The sequence below is a fragment of the Sceloporus undulatus genome, chromosome 1 (assembly GCF_019175285.1).
Source record: "Sceloporus undulatus isolate JIND9_A2432 ecotype Alabama chromosome 1, SceUnd_v1.1, whole genome shotgun sequence".
Lineage (NCBI taxonomy): Eukaryota > Metazoa > Chordata > Lepidosauria > Squamata > Phrynosomatidae > Sceloporus > Sceloporus undulatus.
The window spans coordinates 368,977,727-368,995,841 of NC_056522.1; the positions used below are offsets into that span (position 1 = coordinate 368,977,727).

Sequence of the window (18,115 nt, forward strand, 5' to 3'; positions counted from 1 at the left end):
CAGAGGCAGCCCCGAAGAGCCCCAGCCTTCCTTCCCAGCCAGGAGCAGCGTCACCAGATTCAGACCCAGCAGCAGCATCTGAGACGCCGATGGAGAAGCAGCAGCAGCAGCCGCCCTGAACCCCGGAGAGAAGAAGAGGAAGGCGAGCGGGATCCTCGCCCAGGGATTGCTCTTCTTCCGGGAGAGAAGAGCAGCCAAGGAAGGGAAACAAGCCCCTAAACTTCCCTTCTGCTGCTGCTGCTGCTGCTGCAGAGAGAGAGAGAGAGAGGGGCCGGCTCTGCCTTTTCCTCGCTGGCTTTTGGGATTGTACAGACGAAGGAAGGGGAAGAGAGGAGGACTTTTGAGGCCAGAGAGAGAGAGAGATCTGCGGAGGAAGGGAGGCCATCGGGCCTTTGGCTCTCCCTGGCCCCTGCCTCCTTCCCCTCCTCCTCCTCCATCCTCTCTCTCTGCCTTGGCAGAAGTTCAGCGCCGGAGGAGGCGGAGGGAGAGGCTGGCCCTTCCCCAGGAAGACTGGGATCTTCTGCTCCTGAAGACGGACGGAGAGAGAGAGAGAGCGAGAGAGCCCTAGCCTTGGAAACGCAGCCCCATCTGCCTCTGCTCCGTGGCTCCTTGGGTCCAGGTGAGCCGGGATGCCTCCTCCTCCTCCTCCTCCATCAGGAACCCTTTCAAAGACCCAGCTCTAGCTGTCTATGAAGGCCTTTCGCCCTCCTCCTTGCTGTGCCCCCGCCGCATTGGTTCAGCGGAGAGCCCCCCGGAGCCTCTTGGATGCGAGACTCTGCCCCTCCGGGGCTGCCAGGAGCCAAGGGCCGGAGAGATGCCCCCCGGGGCTGGGGCTGCTTCCGGGGCCGGATCATGAAGTGTCTGACTTTCTTTCTTCTGCTTCCAGAGACCTTCAAGAGCAAGTCCAAAAGGGGCCTCCTCCTCCGGGCCGGCGCCAAAGCGGGGCCGCCATGCGATGAGACCCTGCTGCCCCTGGCTCTCCGCAAGAAGAAGATGGCTGCGGAACTTTACCCGGCCTCCGCCACCCTCGACGCCAGCAACGCTGCCAACGCCGCCAACGCCAACGCCAGCAAGAAGAGCGCCCTCCAGCTCCAGCAGAGCTGCCAGCCCCCGCCGCCTCTGCCGCCCCTCCAGAACCTCAACAACAACAACGTGGAGAGCGCCAACTGGCAGTCCTTCCACCCCACCCTCAGGGAGAGGTAGGTGCCAACACACAAACACACACCCGCCGCCCTTCCAGAAGGATGTGGACAGACGGGAGCGTGCCCCAAAGGAAGGCTCTGGAAACCATGCCCTAGGAGCAAACTGGGGACGCTTTGCCTGGAGAAGAGGAGGGTAGCAGGCCATGTGACAGCCCTGCTTTAAACACCTGAAGAGGGAGCAAGCTTCGTTTCTGCTGCTCCAGAGAATAGGAGCCAGGGCTGTTCGATGGTGGAACACACTCCTTCCTCGGAGTGTAATGGAGTCTCCTTCCTTGGAGGCCTTTAAGCAGAGGCTGGATGGCCATCTGCCAATGGGGATGCTTTGAGTGAGAGTTCCTGCATGGCAGAATAAAGGGGTGGGACTGGGTGGCCCTTCTTGCAGTCTCTTCCAACTCTTGGATTCCATCCAGGCAAGGGACCCCATACACTTGCTGCCAAGAAGGAATGGCCAATGCTAAATGTGGGACCTTTGCGGGGGGGGGGGGGCTAATATAAATGGGAATTCATGCTTCTTGATCCTGTTTCAAATGGAGGATGTTTTGGATTTCCTCCTGGACAGGAGGTTGAGATGGAGGGCAGATCCTGGAAACGGAGGGTCTCTGGTCAGGGTGACTAGATGTCCTCACTGCCAAGTAGGACCGGGTACCACAAAATGTAGGACCGTCTGGAAAAGCAGCCACTTTGAGAGCCTCTGTGGCTGGAGAGTGGGGCATAAATACTCCAAACAACAACAACAATAATAATTGAGGTTGAAATGGTCCTACAAATGTAAATCCATGCTTCTTAGTCTTGCTGTAAACAGAACAGTTCTTGGTCAGGAGGTTGAAATGTAGGGCTGGTCCTGGAAAAGGAGGATGTCTGGTCATCCCTTGCCAGCCCCAAGGAAGAAAACAGGGCAGGCAGTGGGAGCTGCAGGGAGAAGAGAAGCAGCCCTTTCTCTCTGTGTTTGTGTGCCTCTCTCTCTCTCACACACACACACAGCAAACACAACCCCACAGCCCTCCAGAGCGGCTGCAGGTTGCAGCAGGCAAGGCGAGCTGGGCGTCAGCTTTGCTCCTGGGAATGTTTTCCTTCTCTCCCAGCAAGAGGTGGGAAGGAGGGCCTTGACCAGGGTGGGTGGGGAGCCAGAGTATTTGTGGGGTGCAGGAGTTTGCCCAGTTTCCTGGCTTGAATACCTGCCCCCTTCCCCTCGTGTTGGTGCTCAGCCCTAGCAAAGAAAAGCAGCCACTGCAGTCCTGGTTGGAAATAGTCCAAGAAGAGAGGAGGCTTCTTGTTCTGCAAGGGGGGAGGAGACTTCAAGCAATAGTTGCAAGGACTGTAGACCTGCTTTGCTGCTGTTCTTGTGTTGTGCTTTGTTTTTGTTTTGTTTTTTAACTATGCCTCCTTTTCTGTAAACTTCCAGAAACGCCCTCATGTTCAACAACGAACTCATGGCCGACGTGCATTTTATTGTGGGCCCCGTTGGGGCAGCCAAGAAAGTTCCTGCTCATAAGGTTGGTGGGCTCCTCTATGTATTCCGCATATCAGTCCTGTACGAAACCATACCTGCAGGCTTCCCTCCCCAGTTTCTTTCTGGCTTCAGCATTTTCTTAAGATTCAGTATAATCTTTGCTTGACAGGCAATTGAATTTGAACATGTAGAATTAGAATACGTTGGGTTCTACCACTTGGTAGTAGTTACATAACAGGAAGAAAGGTGCTTATTTTTCTTTCCCAATATGGATTTAAGCTTGAGCTCTCCCTGAAGGCCAGGATGACTAAATTGATCTGTCGAGCTTTTGGCACATCATGAGAAGGCATGAATCATTGGAAAAGACAATGGTGTTGGAGAGCTGGAGGGCACTAGAAAGAGAAGACCCCAGGCCAGATAGTTGGATATTATCAGAGAGGCCATGGGTCTGAGCCTGCAGGACCACCTGAGCAGGGAGGTACAGGACAAGGGGTCTTGGAGATGTCCCACCCACAGGGTCGCCGTGAGTCGAGGCGAACTCGAGAGTAGTTAACAACATAATGAAATGCCTGAAATGAGCATCAATGTGTCCTTAAGATTCTGAATCTTGCAGTAAAATAGGGAGGACAGGGAGAGAACAATGCTAAAAGTAATTGGAAGTTTTAATTCCCTCTTAACTATCTACCAGTTTGGCTGATGTGGATTGTCTGTTTGTTTTAATTTAGTATGTTTTGGCGGTTGGTAGCTCGGTCTTCTACGCTATGTTTTACGGAGATCTTGCAGAGGTCAAATCTGAAATCCATATACCAGATGTGGAACCTGCAGCCTTTCTGATCTTATTAAAGTAAGTCGTAGTAAAAATAGCTTAGAGGAATTTTCATATAAACAAACAATGCTGCACTTTTTAAAAATAAATTGTCCAGCAAGATGCAAATGTATTTTTGAAAGCCTTTAAAGATGCTGTCAAAATTGCAGTATGTAAAACTACTTCTTTCTCCTGGTTTAAATGAGTTTTTCCACCTTCTATTGATAGGTACATGTACAGTGATGAAATTGACCTGGAAGCAGACACGGTGCTTGCTACTTTGTACGCAGCCAAGAAATACATTGTCCCGGCCTTAGCAAAAGCTTGCGTCAATTTTCTGGAGACGAGTTTAGAGGCCAAGAATGCTTGCGTTCTCTTGTCTCAGAGCAGACTGTTTGAGGAGCCAGAGTTGACGCAGCGCTGCTGGGAAGTCATTGATGCTCAAGCTGAAATGGCACTGAAATCGGAGGGCTTCTGCGAAATAGATCAACAGACACTAGAGATCATTGTGACACGGGAAGCACTGAACACGAAGGAGGTCGTCGTGTTTGAGGCAGTCCTGAACTGGGCCGAGGCTGAATGTAAGAGACAAGGGCTGCCAATTACACCAAGGAACAAGCGGAATGTATTAGGAAAAGCTTTGTACTTGGTACGGATTCCAACCATGACTTTGGAAGAGTTTGCCAACGGAGCCGCTCAGTCTGATATCCTTACTCTTGAAGAACGGCACAACATTTTCTTATGGTATACTGCTGCCAATAAACCCAAGTTGGAATTTCCACTGACAAAGAGGAAAGGACTGGTCCCTCAAAGGTGTCACCGATTTCAATCCTCTGCGTATCGCAGCAATCAATGGAGATACCGAGGTCGGTGTGACAGTATCCAGTTTGCTGTAGATAAAAGGATATTTATAGCTGGACTGGGATTGTACGGGTCAAGCTGTGGAAAAGCCGAATACAGTGTCAAAATCGAACTGAAGCGGCTAGGAGCTGTTCTGGCTCAGAACCTGACAAAGTTTACCTCTGATGGATCTAGTAACACTTTCTCAGTATGGTTTGAGCATCCTGTGCAGGTTGAGCAAGATACCTTTTACAATGTGAGTGCCATTCTGGATGGCAATGAACTCAGTTATTTTGGACAAGAGGGGATGACTGAAGTACAATGTGGAAAAGTGACATTCCAGTTCCAATGTTCCTCAGACAGCACCAATGGCACAGGAGTACAAGGGGGACAAATACCTGAACTCATTTTCTATGCATGATGCATTTCACTTAGGTTGTATTCTAGGACTGCTCTGTGGATTAGGGATGCTTTGATTTGATTACAAAGATTCCAAAGCAGCATGGAATGTTACGCTACTTACTTATCTACTTACCTTGACCATCAGCCTATCAAAACTAAGTGAAGGAATGCTCTTGAATTTAATCTTATTTTATTTATTCATAAGCTATTTGACTTAATTATTAAACTGCAACATGCAGAAGAGGGGACATTTTACAAATTGCACACTGAGTGCATTTATTTTGTATATAGATGACTAACTGACAGACTGCAAATGACTCAAACAGAATGTTCTAAAGTAGAGCGGTTTGAGAATCTGTTGAATATAAAACATTTTTACTTGTCCTAAATACTTGTCTGTTGTTAATTGCCCATACTTTTACCACTTGGTTTTGCATTAATGTTTGCAGACAGTGTGCCCTTTATTTGAAAATATCAACCGAAGGCTACACTCCCACACCCACGTCTTTTGGGGCTGCTCATAATTAAGCCCCCACACCACTGGGCAGGACTGTGCTACAAAAGATCGAAAATCTTGTGGTTTTACCGTGGCATTACTCTTAGCTGGATGGCTTTTGTCAGCGGTTCTCTTGTATTCAGTGAGCAAGAAGCATAGTAATTGTTACCTTCTAAAAGATCAGTGTTTCTTGATATGACAACCTACAAGCACAAGGTACACAGAACTTTTTACAATTACATAAGTTGACTTCAACAGTTCTGTGTCACTCAGATTCTTACATTTTCTTCTACCAAGAAAAGCTGACTCACTAAAGTTTTATTTAGCATCTCTGTCCACAAGGGCTCTTATTACAAGACTGGCTAATAGCTGTAAGCAGACCATTGTGAAGGTTGTTTCACCACTCAGCTCTATTGTGTTCTGGGCACCACAATTCAAAAAGAATGTTGAGAAACTGGAGCATGTCTGGAGGAGGGAGACCAAAGGTCTAGAAACCATGCCCTATGAGGAGAGACTTAGGGAGCTAGGTATGTTTAGCTTACAGAAGAGGAGTTTAAGAGGTGATATGGTAGCCTTGTTTAAATATTTGAAGGGATGTCATATTGAGGAGGGAGCAAGCTTATTTTCTGCTGCTCCAGAGAGTACGACCCAGAACAATGGATGGAAGCTACAGGAAAAAGAGATTCCACCTCAACATTAGGAAGAACTTCCTGACAGTAAGAGCTGTTAGACAATGGAACACACTCCCTCAGACAGCAGTGCAGTCTCTTTCATTGGAGCTCTTTAAGCAGAGGCTAGATGGCCATCTGTCAAGGACGCTTTGACTGTGAGTTCCTGAATGGCAGTGGGTTGGGCTGGATGGTCCTTGTGGTCTCTTCTAATTCTATGATTCTATGTTATGTATGTCACAAAACTCCTCTCACAATTCAAACAATAAAAACTCATACAATTCATTTTCAAATTAATAACCAAAAGGTAATGGCATTTAAGCTGCAATCTTACCCAACCCTTCCTGAGAACCAGCCACTTTGCACATTGTAGAATTTACTTTTGAGTAAACAAGCAGGTAGAAAGTAAGCACATTTGAAAAGACAGTCAGAAAAGACTGTCCAAACCTGTTTGCTTTCTATCTAGATATTACAAAACTTCTCTCCCCCCAGGACAGTTAATCAGTTAATTAGCTGACATGTAAGGTGTCATAAATAACTCTTATGCCTCAAGGTATTTTCAGTCACTGGGAGAACTAGAAGGTGGGGTGCAATTATCATCCCCCTCTTCTCATCCATATGGTGAGCTGGAACAGTGCACATTAGGTCATCATACAGCTGAAAATGGGCAATAAATATATCTGCCTTCCCAGTTTCCAGTGATTCAAGGTGTCTCTGTTTTGAAAACTTATTTTCTGAATGGTTTCAACAGCCATGAAGGTTTTCATGTGAATCCTGTATGTTGAAAATGTATCATCCCCAGTATGTTTTCAGTACGGTACAGCTTAAAACTGGTTGCTCTCATTCTTATGTGAGATGCAGTTAATTGGGTAGCAGCTGAGTTAAGGGTAAATCAGCATCAGCCAAGATCCAAATAAGGTTACAGTTGCTTTTGTGTACCCAAAGAGGAAGTGAATTTGCATTTCACCCAAAGTTTTCCTTCAGGACATATTTTTGCAACTGGATATAGTTGAACAAGCAAGTTGTGATGTGGCATTTTGAACAATGTTGGTATATGCAGTGACTAAAATAGGTCTTCAAATCCTAGGCCCCATTTTACCAATTTATTCAAGGCCATACTGAAAGTTCACCACAAAGGAGAGCACAAAAGCATTTGAAATGTTTCAGTGTTATATGATACTCAGTACAAAATGACACAGTAATGTAATATTCCCCCAAGTTTCTAAAATTAAGTAATAAAAATGCTTGGGCTGATTTAAAATAAAAAAGATCAGTTGTACTACTATACTGCACAAAAGTTAACTATATTGAAGCAATGTTAGCTGATCTCAAATTCATATCCCAAGTAAGTTTGTTATTCTGTGAAACTGACATTAAGGCATTAAAGCAATCATGAATGCCAAAACGCACAGCAAGGTAGCATTTGAAAATAGTTGGCATAGTACTGTAAATAGTATCATCAGCCAAGAAATTACAGGTTCAGATCTCATCTGTTCCATGACCTCTGCAGACAGATCTTAGCCAAGTCACTCTTAGCCTCACCCCCTTATCTGTAATGTTATTTGGGACTAGCACTGGACTATTCAATGGAGCTGATAAGATTACTAATAAATGTACATGAAATGCTTTGGACATTCTAACTTCCTATAACAACAACAACAACAATTAAAGCAATTAAACATTCCAGCATGCAAAGAAAGCTAGCATTTGGAAATAGCTAGCATAGCATTGTAGGTAGTAGTGCCAGTCAAGAGATCCCAGGTTCAAATATCATGTGTGCCATGACCTCCCCAGATGGGTAATAATTACAATTATTATATAAATGTCAGAAACAAGTCATTATCAGCCTTGTTTTAGATGCTTAAGGCAGGCACTTTGATTAATATTGACAAAAAAGCTTGCAAAAACAAATATGGATAAAATTTGTTCATTATCTAAAGGATATTTGGGCGTTTTTGACAGGTAACAGTCAGTTTGGGGATTTTTTGGCATGTCTTATTTAGCACGCCAAAATAACAAAAGTAACAACTAAATGACAATTTTAGCAAACTTCTGGTATTTGTCAACAGCACATATACTATAACAAACACTTTATGAAGTGTTGTTGCTTTTAGTGATACATTAAAGGTGATCGTACCTTTTTAAACATTAGTACCATTAGTGATAGGACACCAATAGACATAATAGTATTCCTTTCACAGTGGAAATGCATCTTTGGTCTGACCTTCTTCTGCACCTCCATCTCTAGTGTGTAATACCAGTGAAACAAATTCTATCAACAAGTTGCTCCACAAGTGAAATCTAACTGACACTGTCAAGATTGCATTGATTTTCCCAAGATTGTTGACAAGGCTCTATTCCTAGCAACAAAACCATCAAAAACATTGATTGACCTTTGCTGGAAGTAAAAACAGCTATTTAATGTACAACTTCTTCTGATCTGAAATCAAGCTGATTATGTATCCACCTATCACAGGGCAATCCCAGATATATTGTATAGGCTATAAATTGAGCTTCAGGTAATAGATCAGGAAATCCAAGCAAACAAGAATGCTGTAACGCTGGTCAGAGATTTTACTGCACGTGGTTCAGCTACTACAGCCCTCCAACATTTGCCAATGGATAAAAACAGTTAATTCCCATGACAGGTAAGGCTATAAAGTATTTACTGACCAGGTTGATCCAGATTTGCTTGTGTACATCTGCTTTTCCGAGTATAGCGGAGACTCACTGAACTCAATGGGGCTTAAAAAATTAGTCATGTTTAAAGCCTGTATTCAACCCAGACCAAAACTCTGGATTGTTCCAGGACATTATTTGTTCCAGTATTATCAAATGTACATACAACAACTATATCCTTTAAGGTGAGCCATTCATTTACTCAAAGTTAATACAAAGAACAACAGGAATTTGAAAAAGCAACGTTACCTTACTGATCTTGGTGAAAAAAATTTAATGCTCTAAGACAGTCTGTTCTACAGTTATCTGTGCCTTAATTGGATGCCTTCATCTCCGGATGACACTAGGTTTAATTTTGAAATGCCTTTAAATAACATGTTATGTTGTATTATGTAAATGTATGAACTTTGAAAAGGTGCTGTGAAAATCATGGCACAAGCATACCCACGTACCGAAAGCCAACTCTTATTAAAAAGTACCTATAGCTGGAGCATTTATGCAGAGCTCTCTGGCCAACAGAAGAAAAGTTTTCCCCAGGACGTAGACATTCACCTGTACAAAGGAGAAAAGGGAGTTCTTTCAATTAAGCAGCAAAAATATATATCTTTATAGAGGGATAAAACTCTACTGGAAACAATAATCTTATTTTTAAATAAGTATTTTCAAGCATAAAACTATGGTAATAATTCAACAGAACAACCAAATTATTATTTACCAATCTTACAAACCATAAAAATCCACAGTGGGTTGTGCTTCATGTTAACAGGAAGCACTTGCATTATGAAAAGTAGGGCATAGAATACAATTTTTCAAGATTCCAACATATTTATTATCTACTTCAGCCACCACTATCTCTAAAAATCTGTTCTTGAGATTTGGGAGACCCACCAACAAGGACAGAACATAACTTAGAGAACTCCAGCTGGAAAGTGAAACTTGTGAAATCTGGATGCTCTAACTTCCATGAGCAAGTCTTCCATTGATCCAAATCCATTGTGGGATATAAACCATTCAGAACAACTAGGCACTTTGTCCCATTCCAAGAAACTGTTCAAATTTGATGGGTCTCCCAATTGTTCTCAAGCACTTAGACAATTCTGGCATTTGTTAGTCTGAATCACTCCACACATGGATGTCAGTTGAACTTTAGAGTCGCACTTCCATCTTATGCCACAGTCAACATTTCCCCAAACACTATTACAAAATTAGATAAATTGTCATGCAGCACTTTTGGAACTGCATGAGCACAATTCCCAATTTGCCCACTATATAAAGCAAAATTGTGCAGAATGTACATGAAAGGCTATCAGGGCTGTTGTTCTGCTATGTTGCAAGTATGAAGTTACTGTCTCTGAAAGGTATTGCAAAAGAAAGCCCTGTCAAGTCTTCAAGACAAATACACAAGATATAACAGAACATTCATTTCACAGGGCCCTGCAAATTCTTCCCAAAGATGAATGACAACTCTTTCAGACTTGGTGGAACTAATAATATGGTGTATCCAGATGGAGAGGAAGTGTGGTTGTGTGTGAGAGAGAGAGGCAGACAGTAAGAGGCCAGACTGGTGAATGTCAAGACCTGCATGTTAATCTTGACAATCTTAGCTGATTTTTGTGAACATGAGACCTCTGAGAAATAACTTGAATGCAATGGCACATTATCTAAAAAATAAGTGGGTGTATAGATAGATACAGTAGATAGAGACAGGAAAAATTGACAATGTTCATCTTGGATTTCTTGGAATTCATGTGTTCATGTAAACAATCATAATGCTTTGCAGATACACTGCATTGTACAGAAATATGATACCAAATCACCAACTGAAAAACAGGAATGGATGTCAGAATATACTCAAATCTTCAGCATACAAAGCGGCACCCAGCAAGACCATGGCTGACAAGGATGTAGCCTACTACTCTCAAAGCTATTAGAAGCCCCGGTGGCGCAGTGGTTAAATGCCTGTACTGCAGCCACTCACTCACAAACCATAAGGTTGTGAGTTCAAGACCAGCAAAAGGGCTCAAGCTCGACTCAGGCTTGCATCCTTCTGAAGTCGCTAAAATGAGTACCCAGATTGTTTGAGGCAAATTAGCTTACAGTTGTAAACCGCTTAGGCGGTATGAAGCGGTATATAAATGAAGCTTGTTTGTTTATTTGTTTAAAGGGAGATATCATTTTTAAAAAAAGAAAACCTTGTCACATTTTCTCTTTTCAAGTGACAAAATCTATACACAATTTCATTTCTTTGATGGACTGAAAGAAGTAGTGTTCCCCTGCTTACCTCATAGTGCTTGTGATTTATTTAAAAATTTACAATCAGTTCTCTACTTGCCCATCAAGTAAATGGCTTCTATTGAAAATGTGGAAAACTAAGGACTGAAGAAATTTATCCTCCCAAGCTGTCATGTTGCCCTTTTAAAAGGCTAACCTACAGCTCTAAGCCTTAGGTCTTTCTTGTTCAAAGCTGACCTGCAACCTGGATTTCATTTGAAAAATCAAATGGGCATCTTTGCTTGCACCAAAGACTGCATCTTTTTTTTTTCTCCCTCATTAGATCTACACTCGGATCTTTTCACTGAAAATAGGAGAGAAATGCACAAATTAACCCAGTGAACATTTCTCCCTATTAGTCCCCTGCCTTCCAGACCCTCTGATGTGGGAAATCAGAAAAATAAAATCAGATTTGATCCACAGCAAATCCAGCAGAGCAAGTGAAGTAGCCTCTTCTGAACAATGTCAAACAGGAAGCGAGAAAAAAGGAAACTACCGTAAGTGGAGCTGGGCATAAAACTGGTAGATGTTACTGATAGTATCTGGAGTGTTTGGTTTAGTTCTTCCACTCCAAACCTCCAAAATGAAAAAGAAGGCAGTAAGAGCAAAAATGTATACAATTTGTTTTGAATCTGCATTCATTTTTCATTCTAAATCACTTTTACAAGCCTATCTCACATTGTAATGGCTGGAATCCTTCCTTAACCTTCCTTCTCCAAGGGGTATATTTAGCCTGAGAATGTTTCAATATTTGAAGGGATGTCACACGTGAGATGGATCAAGCTTGTTTCCTGCTGCTCTAGGGACTAGAACAGGAAGCATGGGTTCAAGCTGCAGCAAAGAGAGTCCACCAAACATTATGAAAACCTTCCTGACAGTAAGAGCTATTCCACTGGATTCTCTTTCTTTGGAGTGTTTTAAACAGGATGGATGGCCACTGTGGGAGTGCTTTGATTGTGTATTTCTTCAGGGCAGGGGTTGGGCTGGATGGTCCTTGTGTTCTAATTCTATTATTCTTCCTTTGTAAATAAAAACTTCTGTTCATCTAGCTACTGTTATGTACTGCTCAGACTGGTAGCAGCTCACCAGGTTCTTAGGCACATATTTTACCCAGGAGCTGCTTCCTGATCCTTTATTGGAGACATCATGCTTTAACTACTGTGCAATGATGCCTCATAGATCACAAGCAACAATGCCTCTGTTTAAACCATGCCACTCTAAAATCTATCTCCCACACAAATCTATTGCACTTTGTTATTTGCACTAAAGACCAAAGCAGAACTTTGCTATGCCAAAAATACTTGAAATCAAGGAACTGAGGGAATTTCTGGTCAATACGCTGTGTGTACTATTTCCCAGTGTTTGGGTTTCACATGCATTGAGACAGGAAATCTGCATGTCGTGCACAGTAGTCCATTGCTTCAATTGTTTGGGATCTTTTGTTGTGGTTCCATATCCTCAAACAAGTATGATGTTTAATGCTGGTACAAAAGCTCATGCAAAAAGTCAGCAGTAAAAAATTGGTTTAGACTCCCTTGATAAGCAAGTATTACTGATGTTTGCAGCTGGAGAAGTGTGTACACATTTCATTTTGAAATTATGAATAATTAGTCAGTTTCAAATAGGGGCTCTATTCCTCTCATTATCCCTTCAGGTATACGTGAAAAATGGGGAACAAACAACCACAAGGCACTAAAAGTAGCTGCACTGTGTTAATCACTAGTGCTTTTTCTATCAGTGTTTCAGAAGCACTGGCCCACTTCAACAAAAGCATGTTTTACTGATTGACTATGATCTTCATGTATCCTAAATTCTTGCTCTCTATACAGTTTTTGATTATTGTAAACACGGCATATTTTAAAAAATCAATTCCATCATAAGCACCAAATACAAACCTTTGTCCCAACTAGAGGGGACCCATGGAATCAAGGGAGATGGTGACGCAGTGGTTAAATGCCTGTACTGCAGCCTTTTCGAAACCAAAGGTTGCGAGTTCAGACCAGCAAAAGGGCCCAAGCTCGACTCAGGCTGCATCCTCCAGGTCGCTAAAATGAGTACCCAGACTGTTGGGGGCAATTAGCTACTTGCTAATTAGCTACTTGCTGTTCACCCTATGACTTTGAAATAGCGGTAAGAAATAAAACAAATATTATTATTATATAACTACGTATTTTCCTGCGTATAAGCGACTTTGAACCGGGAAAATGCTCAAAAGTCGGGGGCGTCTAATGCACCAGATACAGATAGATATCTTGGGCTTTTTATTTTCTTGGCTGCCAAGATAGAGCACTTATGCCACAAAACCCACCCCTTTCCCTTGGCAATAGTCACAAATTGCAGAAGCCGGCTGCGGCGCCATCCCCACAGCTGCCTCTTCTCTTCATAAAAAAGGGAAGCGCTGGACTACAATTCCCAAGAAGCCTTGCGCACCGCAAATAGCACGCAGGGGGATGAGCTGCCTGGGATGGGTGGGGGAGAGGGGGCTAGCTACTTAGGTAGGTAGGTGCCTTTTGAAAAAATCGAGTATCAGCTCAGAATGGTGGTAGACTAGCCAAGCGCCTCCCTCCCTCCTTCTCCCCCTCTTCCTTTCCACAGCGAGCCTCCTCCGTTCCCCTCAGGTCCTCCTTCAGATGGGACTCCTGAAGGAGTTTGCTGGGAATTTCTCAGAGAGGGTTGGAGAGAGAGGTGAATGGAGGCTCTTTTAAGGACTTGGGACTTCATGCTCCCAGAAGCCCAGGCTATTGGCCAACATGGCTGAGGCTTCTGGGAGCTGGAGTCCAAACTCTTAAGGGAAACAGTACTATAATATCAGTGGTCCCCAAGCTGTGCGTTCATGAGCAACTCTGCTTTTTAAGAGGAAGAGGATTGAACATTTTAGGGATTAAGGTCTAAGCAGTGCTTCCCAACTTTAGTCTCCAAGGGCTTGGGACTTCAGCTCCCAGAGCCACAGCTAACTAGCAACAGTCAGGAATTCAGAAGGAAGCCCAAATATTTAGGCCAAGTTTGGGAACTTGCTATAGGTCACAACTCCCCAAACTCTGCTTTTTAAGGGGATTTTGGACTTCAGCTCCCAGAATCCCAGGTATGGCCAACAGGCAGAGATCTGAGATGAGTCCAACATCTCTTCAAGGGCACAGTCTGGGGACCACTGCATAGGGCAAAAGATAACCCTTGAGTTCTTCAGTACATGTCTCAAGATTTGAATCATAGAGTAAAGAGACCCAAGGCATCCAGTCCAACCCCATTCTGCCATGCAGGAACTCTCAATCAAAACATCCCCAACAGATGGCCATCCAGCCTCTGCTTAAAGCCTTCCAAGGAAGTTGACCCACTACACTTTGAGGGAGTGTGTTCCACTGTGCAACAGCACTTACTGTCCCTTAGTTCCTCCTAATGTTGAGGTGGGATCTCTTTTCCTGGAGCTGCATCCATTGTTTCTGGTCCTAGCCTCTGGAGCAGCAGCAAACAAGCTTGCTCCTCCTAAATGTGAGACCCTTTCATGTATAAACAGGGCTATCCTATCACCTCTTAACCTCTCTTCTCCAGGCTAAACATACCCATCTCCTAAGTCTTCCTCAAAGGGCTTCATGGTCCAGACCCCACCATTTAAGTCACCCTCTTTGGACACATGGCCCAGTTTCTCAATGTCCTTTTTGAATGGTGGTGCCCAGAACTGGACATAATATTAATAAATAATTTTAAATTAAAAAAACCAAAGATACACTTTGCACAATTCCTTTTGCTTCAGGACTCAACGGTTCCACAGTATTTATCCTCTCAGCATTCCTGTCAGTTAGGTTAGGCTGGTGCAGTGGCTGGAGTGTGGACTATGGTTCAAAACCGACTGAAGAAATAATGCACTTTGAGAGTGCTTTGACTGCCCTGGCTCATGCTGGCTAAGTGACAGTTCCTGCTAACCACCTGCATGTCATAACCATTTGAATTAAAATACACCAATTTAAATCAAATCTGAGTGTTTTTTAATTTTTATTTGGTGTGCGTTGGAAGAGGGGTAGCCTTATACGGTGAGTAATCACAAACTCTATATTAAACTGGAAATGTTGGGGGTTCGTCTTATACGTCCAGTCGTCTTATACACCGGAAAATACGGTAGGTAAAAAAAAATACTAGGTAACTTCTATGGATTCAACAGGTACTCTAGCTGAAACTAACAATTAGATTTAACCACAATAATAAGGCAGAGAGAAGCTATTCCAACGTGAAGAAGTATTAAAAGCCCCTATCATTGTGTCTAACTAATCTAAACAAGCAAACAATTATTATTTATTTATCCACTCATCCATCCATCAATTGATTATCTATCTCCAGCTTTTCCCCAGACCCGGGGTATTCAAAAATAAAAATAAATACAGAGGAACGTTCACATCATAATAAAGTTTCAAAAGTATTAATACAGAGATTTTAAAATAGTCATCAAAAGCAACTACTATAGACAATAACCATGATTAAATACTTTTCCCATTAAAACTGAACAAAGACTATCAAATCAAGTCTTCACCTGCTATTGAAAGGACACCACAAAGAGCCCCAATCTAGCCTCTCTAGGATGGAAGTTCCAGAGCTTAGAAGCAGCCAACAAAAAGGCCTCTACTGTATTCCCACCTAATGCCATGTGGGGTTGATGGGCCAGAAAGAAGAGCCTTCTCAGAAGATCTCAAAACCTACAGTAAGTAAACTCATATGAATGAATATTATCTTTCAGAAAGCCTGGATCAAAGCCATGCAAGGAATTTATATGTCATAGGCCTGGTACATACCTCATTTTTAGTCTGGAGTGGTGGCAGTGGTTTTTCCACCAGCGGGAAGCCGCACCCGCCAAACCACATAGCTTCCCGCCGGTGGAAAAAGAACTTGCAAAAAGTGGGTTCTTTTTACGCCACAACTGTGGTGTAACTAGTGCTCCACTGGCACACTAGTTACGTAAGCACTGTGCGGCACCATGCGGATGCTGCATGGCGCTTACATAGCAATGGAGGCGCCAGTCTATACAGGGCACCACCATTGTTACAGCATGGTGCCATATTAGGGTTAGGGACTGTGCAGTTGCTGCTCTGTGCCTTAATCCTAATATGGCGCCAGCACGCCGCATTGGGCCCATCTGTACCAGGCCTTAATCAGCACTTGGAATTGTGCTAGAAATGGGCCAGTAGCCAGTAGAGCTATTGTAACAAAGGAATTGTGTGCTCCTTATAACTGCCCCCAACTAGTAGTGTGGTTTCAGCTCTTTAGCCTACCTGAAGTTTCTAAAGATTTTTCAAAGAGGAGCCCCACTTAGAGCACATTAGTACAGTGCTGCTGCATTGGCAGGCTAGTGATCCTTGGATTCAACTACTCACAGGTTGTCACACTCAATATTATTCACTGGCCACACATGGATGAGGACATGTTAACATCACTATCCATTGAATAATATGGGGTGTAACCACCCACCTTCTTTCCCATCAGGGAGGGACTGTAACCCCACAGAAGCAAGAAATCCACTGAATAATCCAAAGAAGATATAACTAAAACATGTGTCACATCAACCACACTGGAGGCCTCAAAATACAGGAGCAGCTGGTGCACATGCTCTCTCTATGTAAATGCACTGCTGGCCACCATAGAAACTTGAGCTTCCAAAATGTAAGCCTGCATCTTCAGGGGGAGTGTAACCTCTTTCTGCACAGAATGAATCCCTGTTCTCTGATCTGTCTTTCAACTGACCAGAGGCACCTCTATCTTGTCTGTATTAAGCTTCAATTTGTTCATTCTCATCCAGTCCATTACAGATACTGGTTTATAACCAAAGCAGCTTCCTTGGAATTAAGTGGTAAGGAATAACAGAGTTGCATACCATCCACACATGAATGACACCAGACACCAAACTCTTGCCTTGGCTCAAGCACGACTCAGGCTTGCATCCTTCCAAGGTGGCTAAAATGAGTACCCAGACTGTTTGGGGGCAAATTAGCTTACAGTTGTAAACCGCTTAGACACTGCTTAGGCGGTATGAAGCGGTATATAAATGAAGCTTGTTTGTTTTTTTGTTTGTTTTGTTCATAAAGGAACAGAACCACAGCTAAATGATGCATCCATCTCCCACCACAACAAGGTGACATACAAAACTCCTCAGAAGTCTTCAAACAGTAGCTGGATGGCCATCTGTCAGGTATTCTAAGAATTCCATGGTGGGTGGTATTGAAAACCACTGATTATAACCAACAAGGATACATACTGCCTGACCATTTGCTGGCATAAGACAGCTTGCCTTGTACTCCAAGGCAATAAAAGCCATCTCCATCCCATAGGCAGACCTGACACTGGATGGATCTACATAATCCATCCATCCAGGAACCTCTAGAGATGGGAGAACACCATATGTCTCAGAAGCTTTCCCAGAAATGAAACTGTCCAACATGATGGGATCTAGGGAAGCCATTTCCAGCAGTGAGCTTACAACTGCCTCCTTTAGGCATACAAGAATTATCCTTTGTTTCAGTGAGGCACTGACCACTCCATCTACCCACACAGCCAGGAAGGGCAAGGGTAATAGAGCAAAATCATAGAATACTAGGGTTGGAAGAAACCCCAAGGGCCATCCATCTCAAACTCCTGCCATGAAGTAATCCATTAAAGCACTCCTGACAGATGGCCATCCAGCCTATGTTTAAAAACCTCCAAACAAGGAGACTCCACCACTCAAAGCAATGTGTTCCACTGTCAAACAGCATTTACCATCAGAAGGTTCTTCCTAATATTTAGGTAGAATCTCTTTTCCAGTAACTTGAATCCACCATTGCTTTGTACTACCTTTGTACTACCTGATCTCTGAAGCAGCACGAAACAAGCGTGCTCCATCCTCATCCTCAATATGGCTTCTTTCAAATACATAAACAGGACTATTTTGTCATCTCTTAACTTTCTCTGCTCCTCTCCAGGCTAAACATACCCAGCTCCCGAAGCTGCTGCTCACAGGGCATGCTTTCCAAACCTTTCAACATTTGGATCACCCTCCTCTGGATATGCCCCAAGTTGTCCATATCCTTCTTGAATTTTAGAGCCTAGAACAATATTCCAGGTGAGATCTGACCAAAGCAGAATACATGGCTAGTATTACTTCCCTTGATCTAGACACTATACTCATATTACTGCAGCCTAGAATTACATTGGCTTTCTTAGTTGCTGCATCACACTGCTGACTCATGTTTCATCTGTGGTCCACTAAGACTCCTAGATTTCTTTTGCATGTACTGCCATCAAGGCAGTTGTTACCCATTCTATATCGTTTTTGTTTTGTTTTTT

At 43.4% G+C, this 18,115-nt stretch overlaps 2 protein-coding genes across 3 annotated transcripts in view; one reads left to right on the top strand and one right to left on the bottom strand.

Moving 5' to 3' along the window:
* BRF1 (BRF1 RNA polymerase III transcription initiation factor subunit) overlaps positions 1 to 18,115 on the bottom strand; it is a 359,625-nt gene that overhangs the window by 186,030 nt on the left and 155,480 nt on the right. Inside the window, 1 exon segment of the mRNA XM_042446801.1 lies at positions 9,022 to 9,094. Coding sequence (XP_042302735.1) covers positions 9,022 to 9,094 — 73 coding nt within the window.
* BTBD6 (BTB domain containing 6) lies at positions 48 to 5,088 on the top strand. Of its 2 annotated transcripts, XM_042446795.1 has the most exons (5): positions 50 to 619; positions 887 to 1,199; positions 2,605 to 2,695; positions 3,378 to 3,496; positions 3,686 to 5,088. In XM_042446795.1, the coding sequence occupies exons 2-5, from the start codon at positions 994 to 996 to the stop codon at positions 4,716 to 4,718; spliced, it is 1,449 nt and encodes a 482-aa protein (XP_042302729.1). In that variant the 5' UTR covers positions 50 to 619; positions 887 to 993; the 3' UTR covers positions 4,719 to 5,088. The 2 variants fall into 2 exon arrangements, with proteins under 2 accessions (XP_042302728.1, XP_042302729.1); XM_042446794.1 differs by having other exon boundaries at positions 48 to 1,199.

Excerpts from the sequence above, each read along its gene's own strand:
- BTBD6 (XM_042446794.1), top strand. The coding sequence starts at position 766 with ATGCGAGACTCTGCCCCTCCGGGGCTGCCAGGAGCCAAGGGCCGGAGA. Across the intron at positions 2,696-3,377 it reads AGAAAGTTCCTGCTCATAAG|TATGTTTTGGCGGTTGGTAG; the intron begins GTTGGTGGGCTC and ends GTTTTAATTTAG. Across the intron at positions 3,497-3,685 it reads GCCTTTCTGATCTTATTAAA|GTACATGTACAGTGATGAAA; the intron begins GTAAGTCGTAGT and ends TTCTATTGATAG.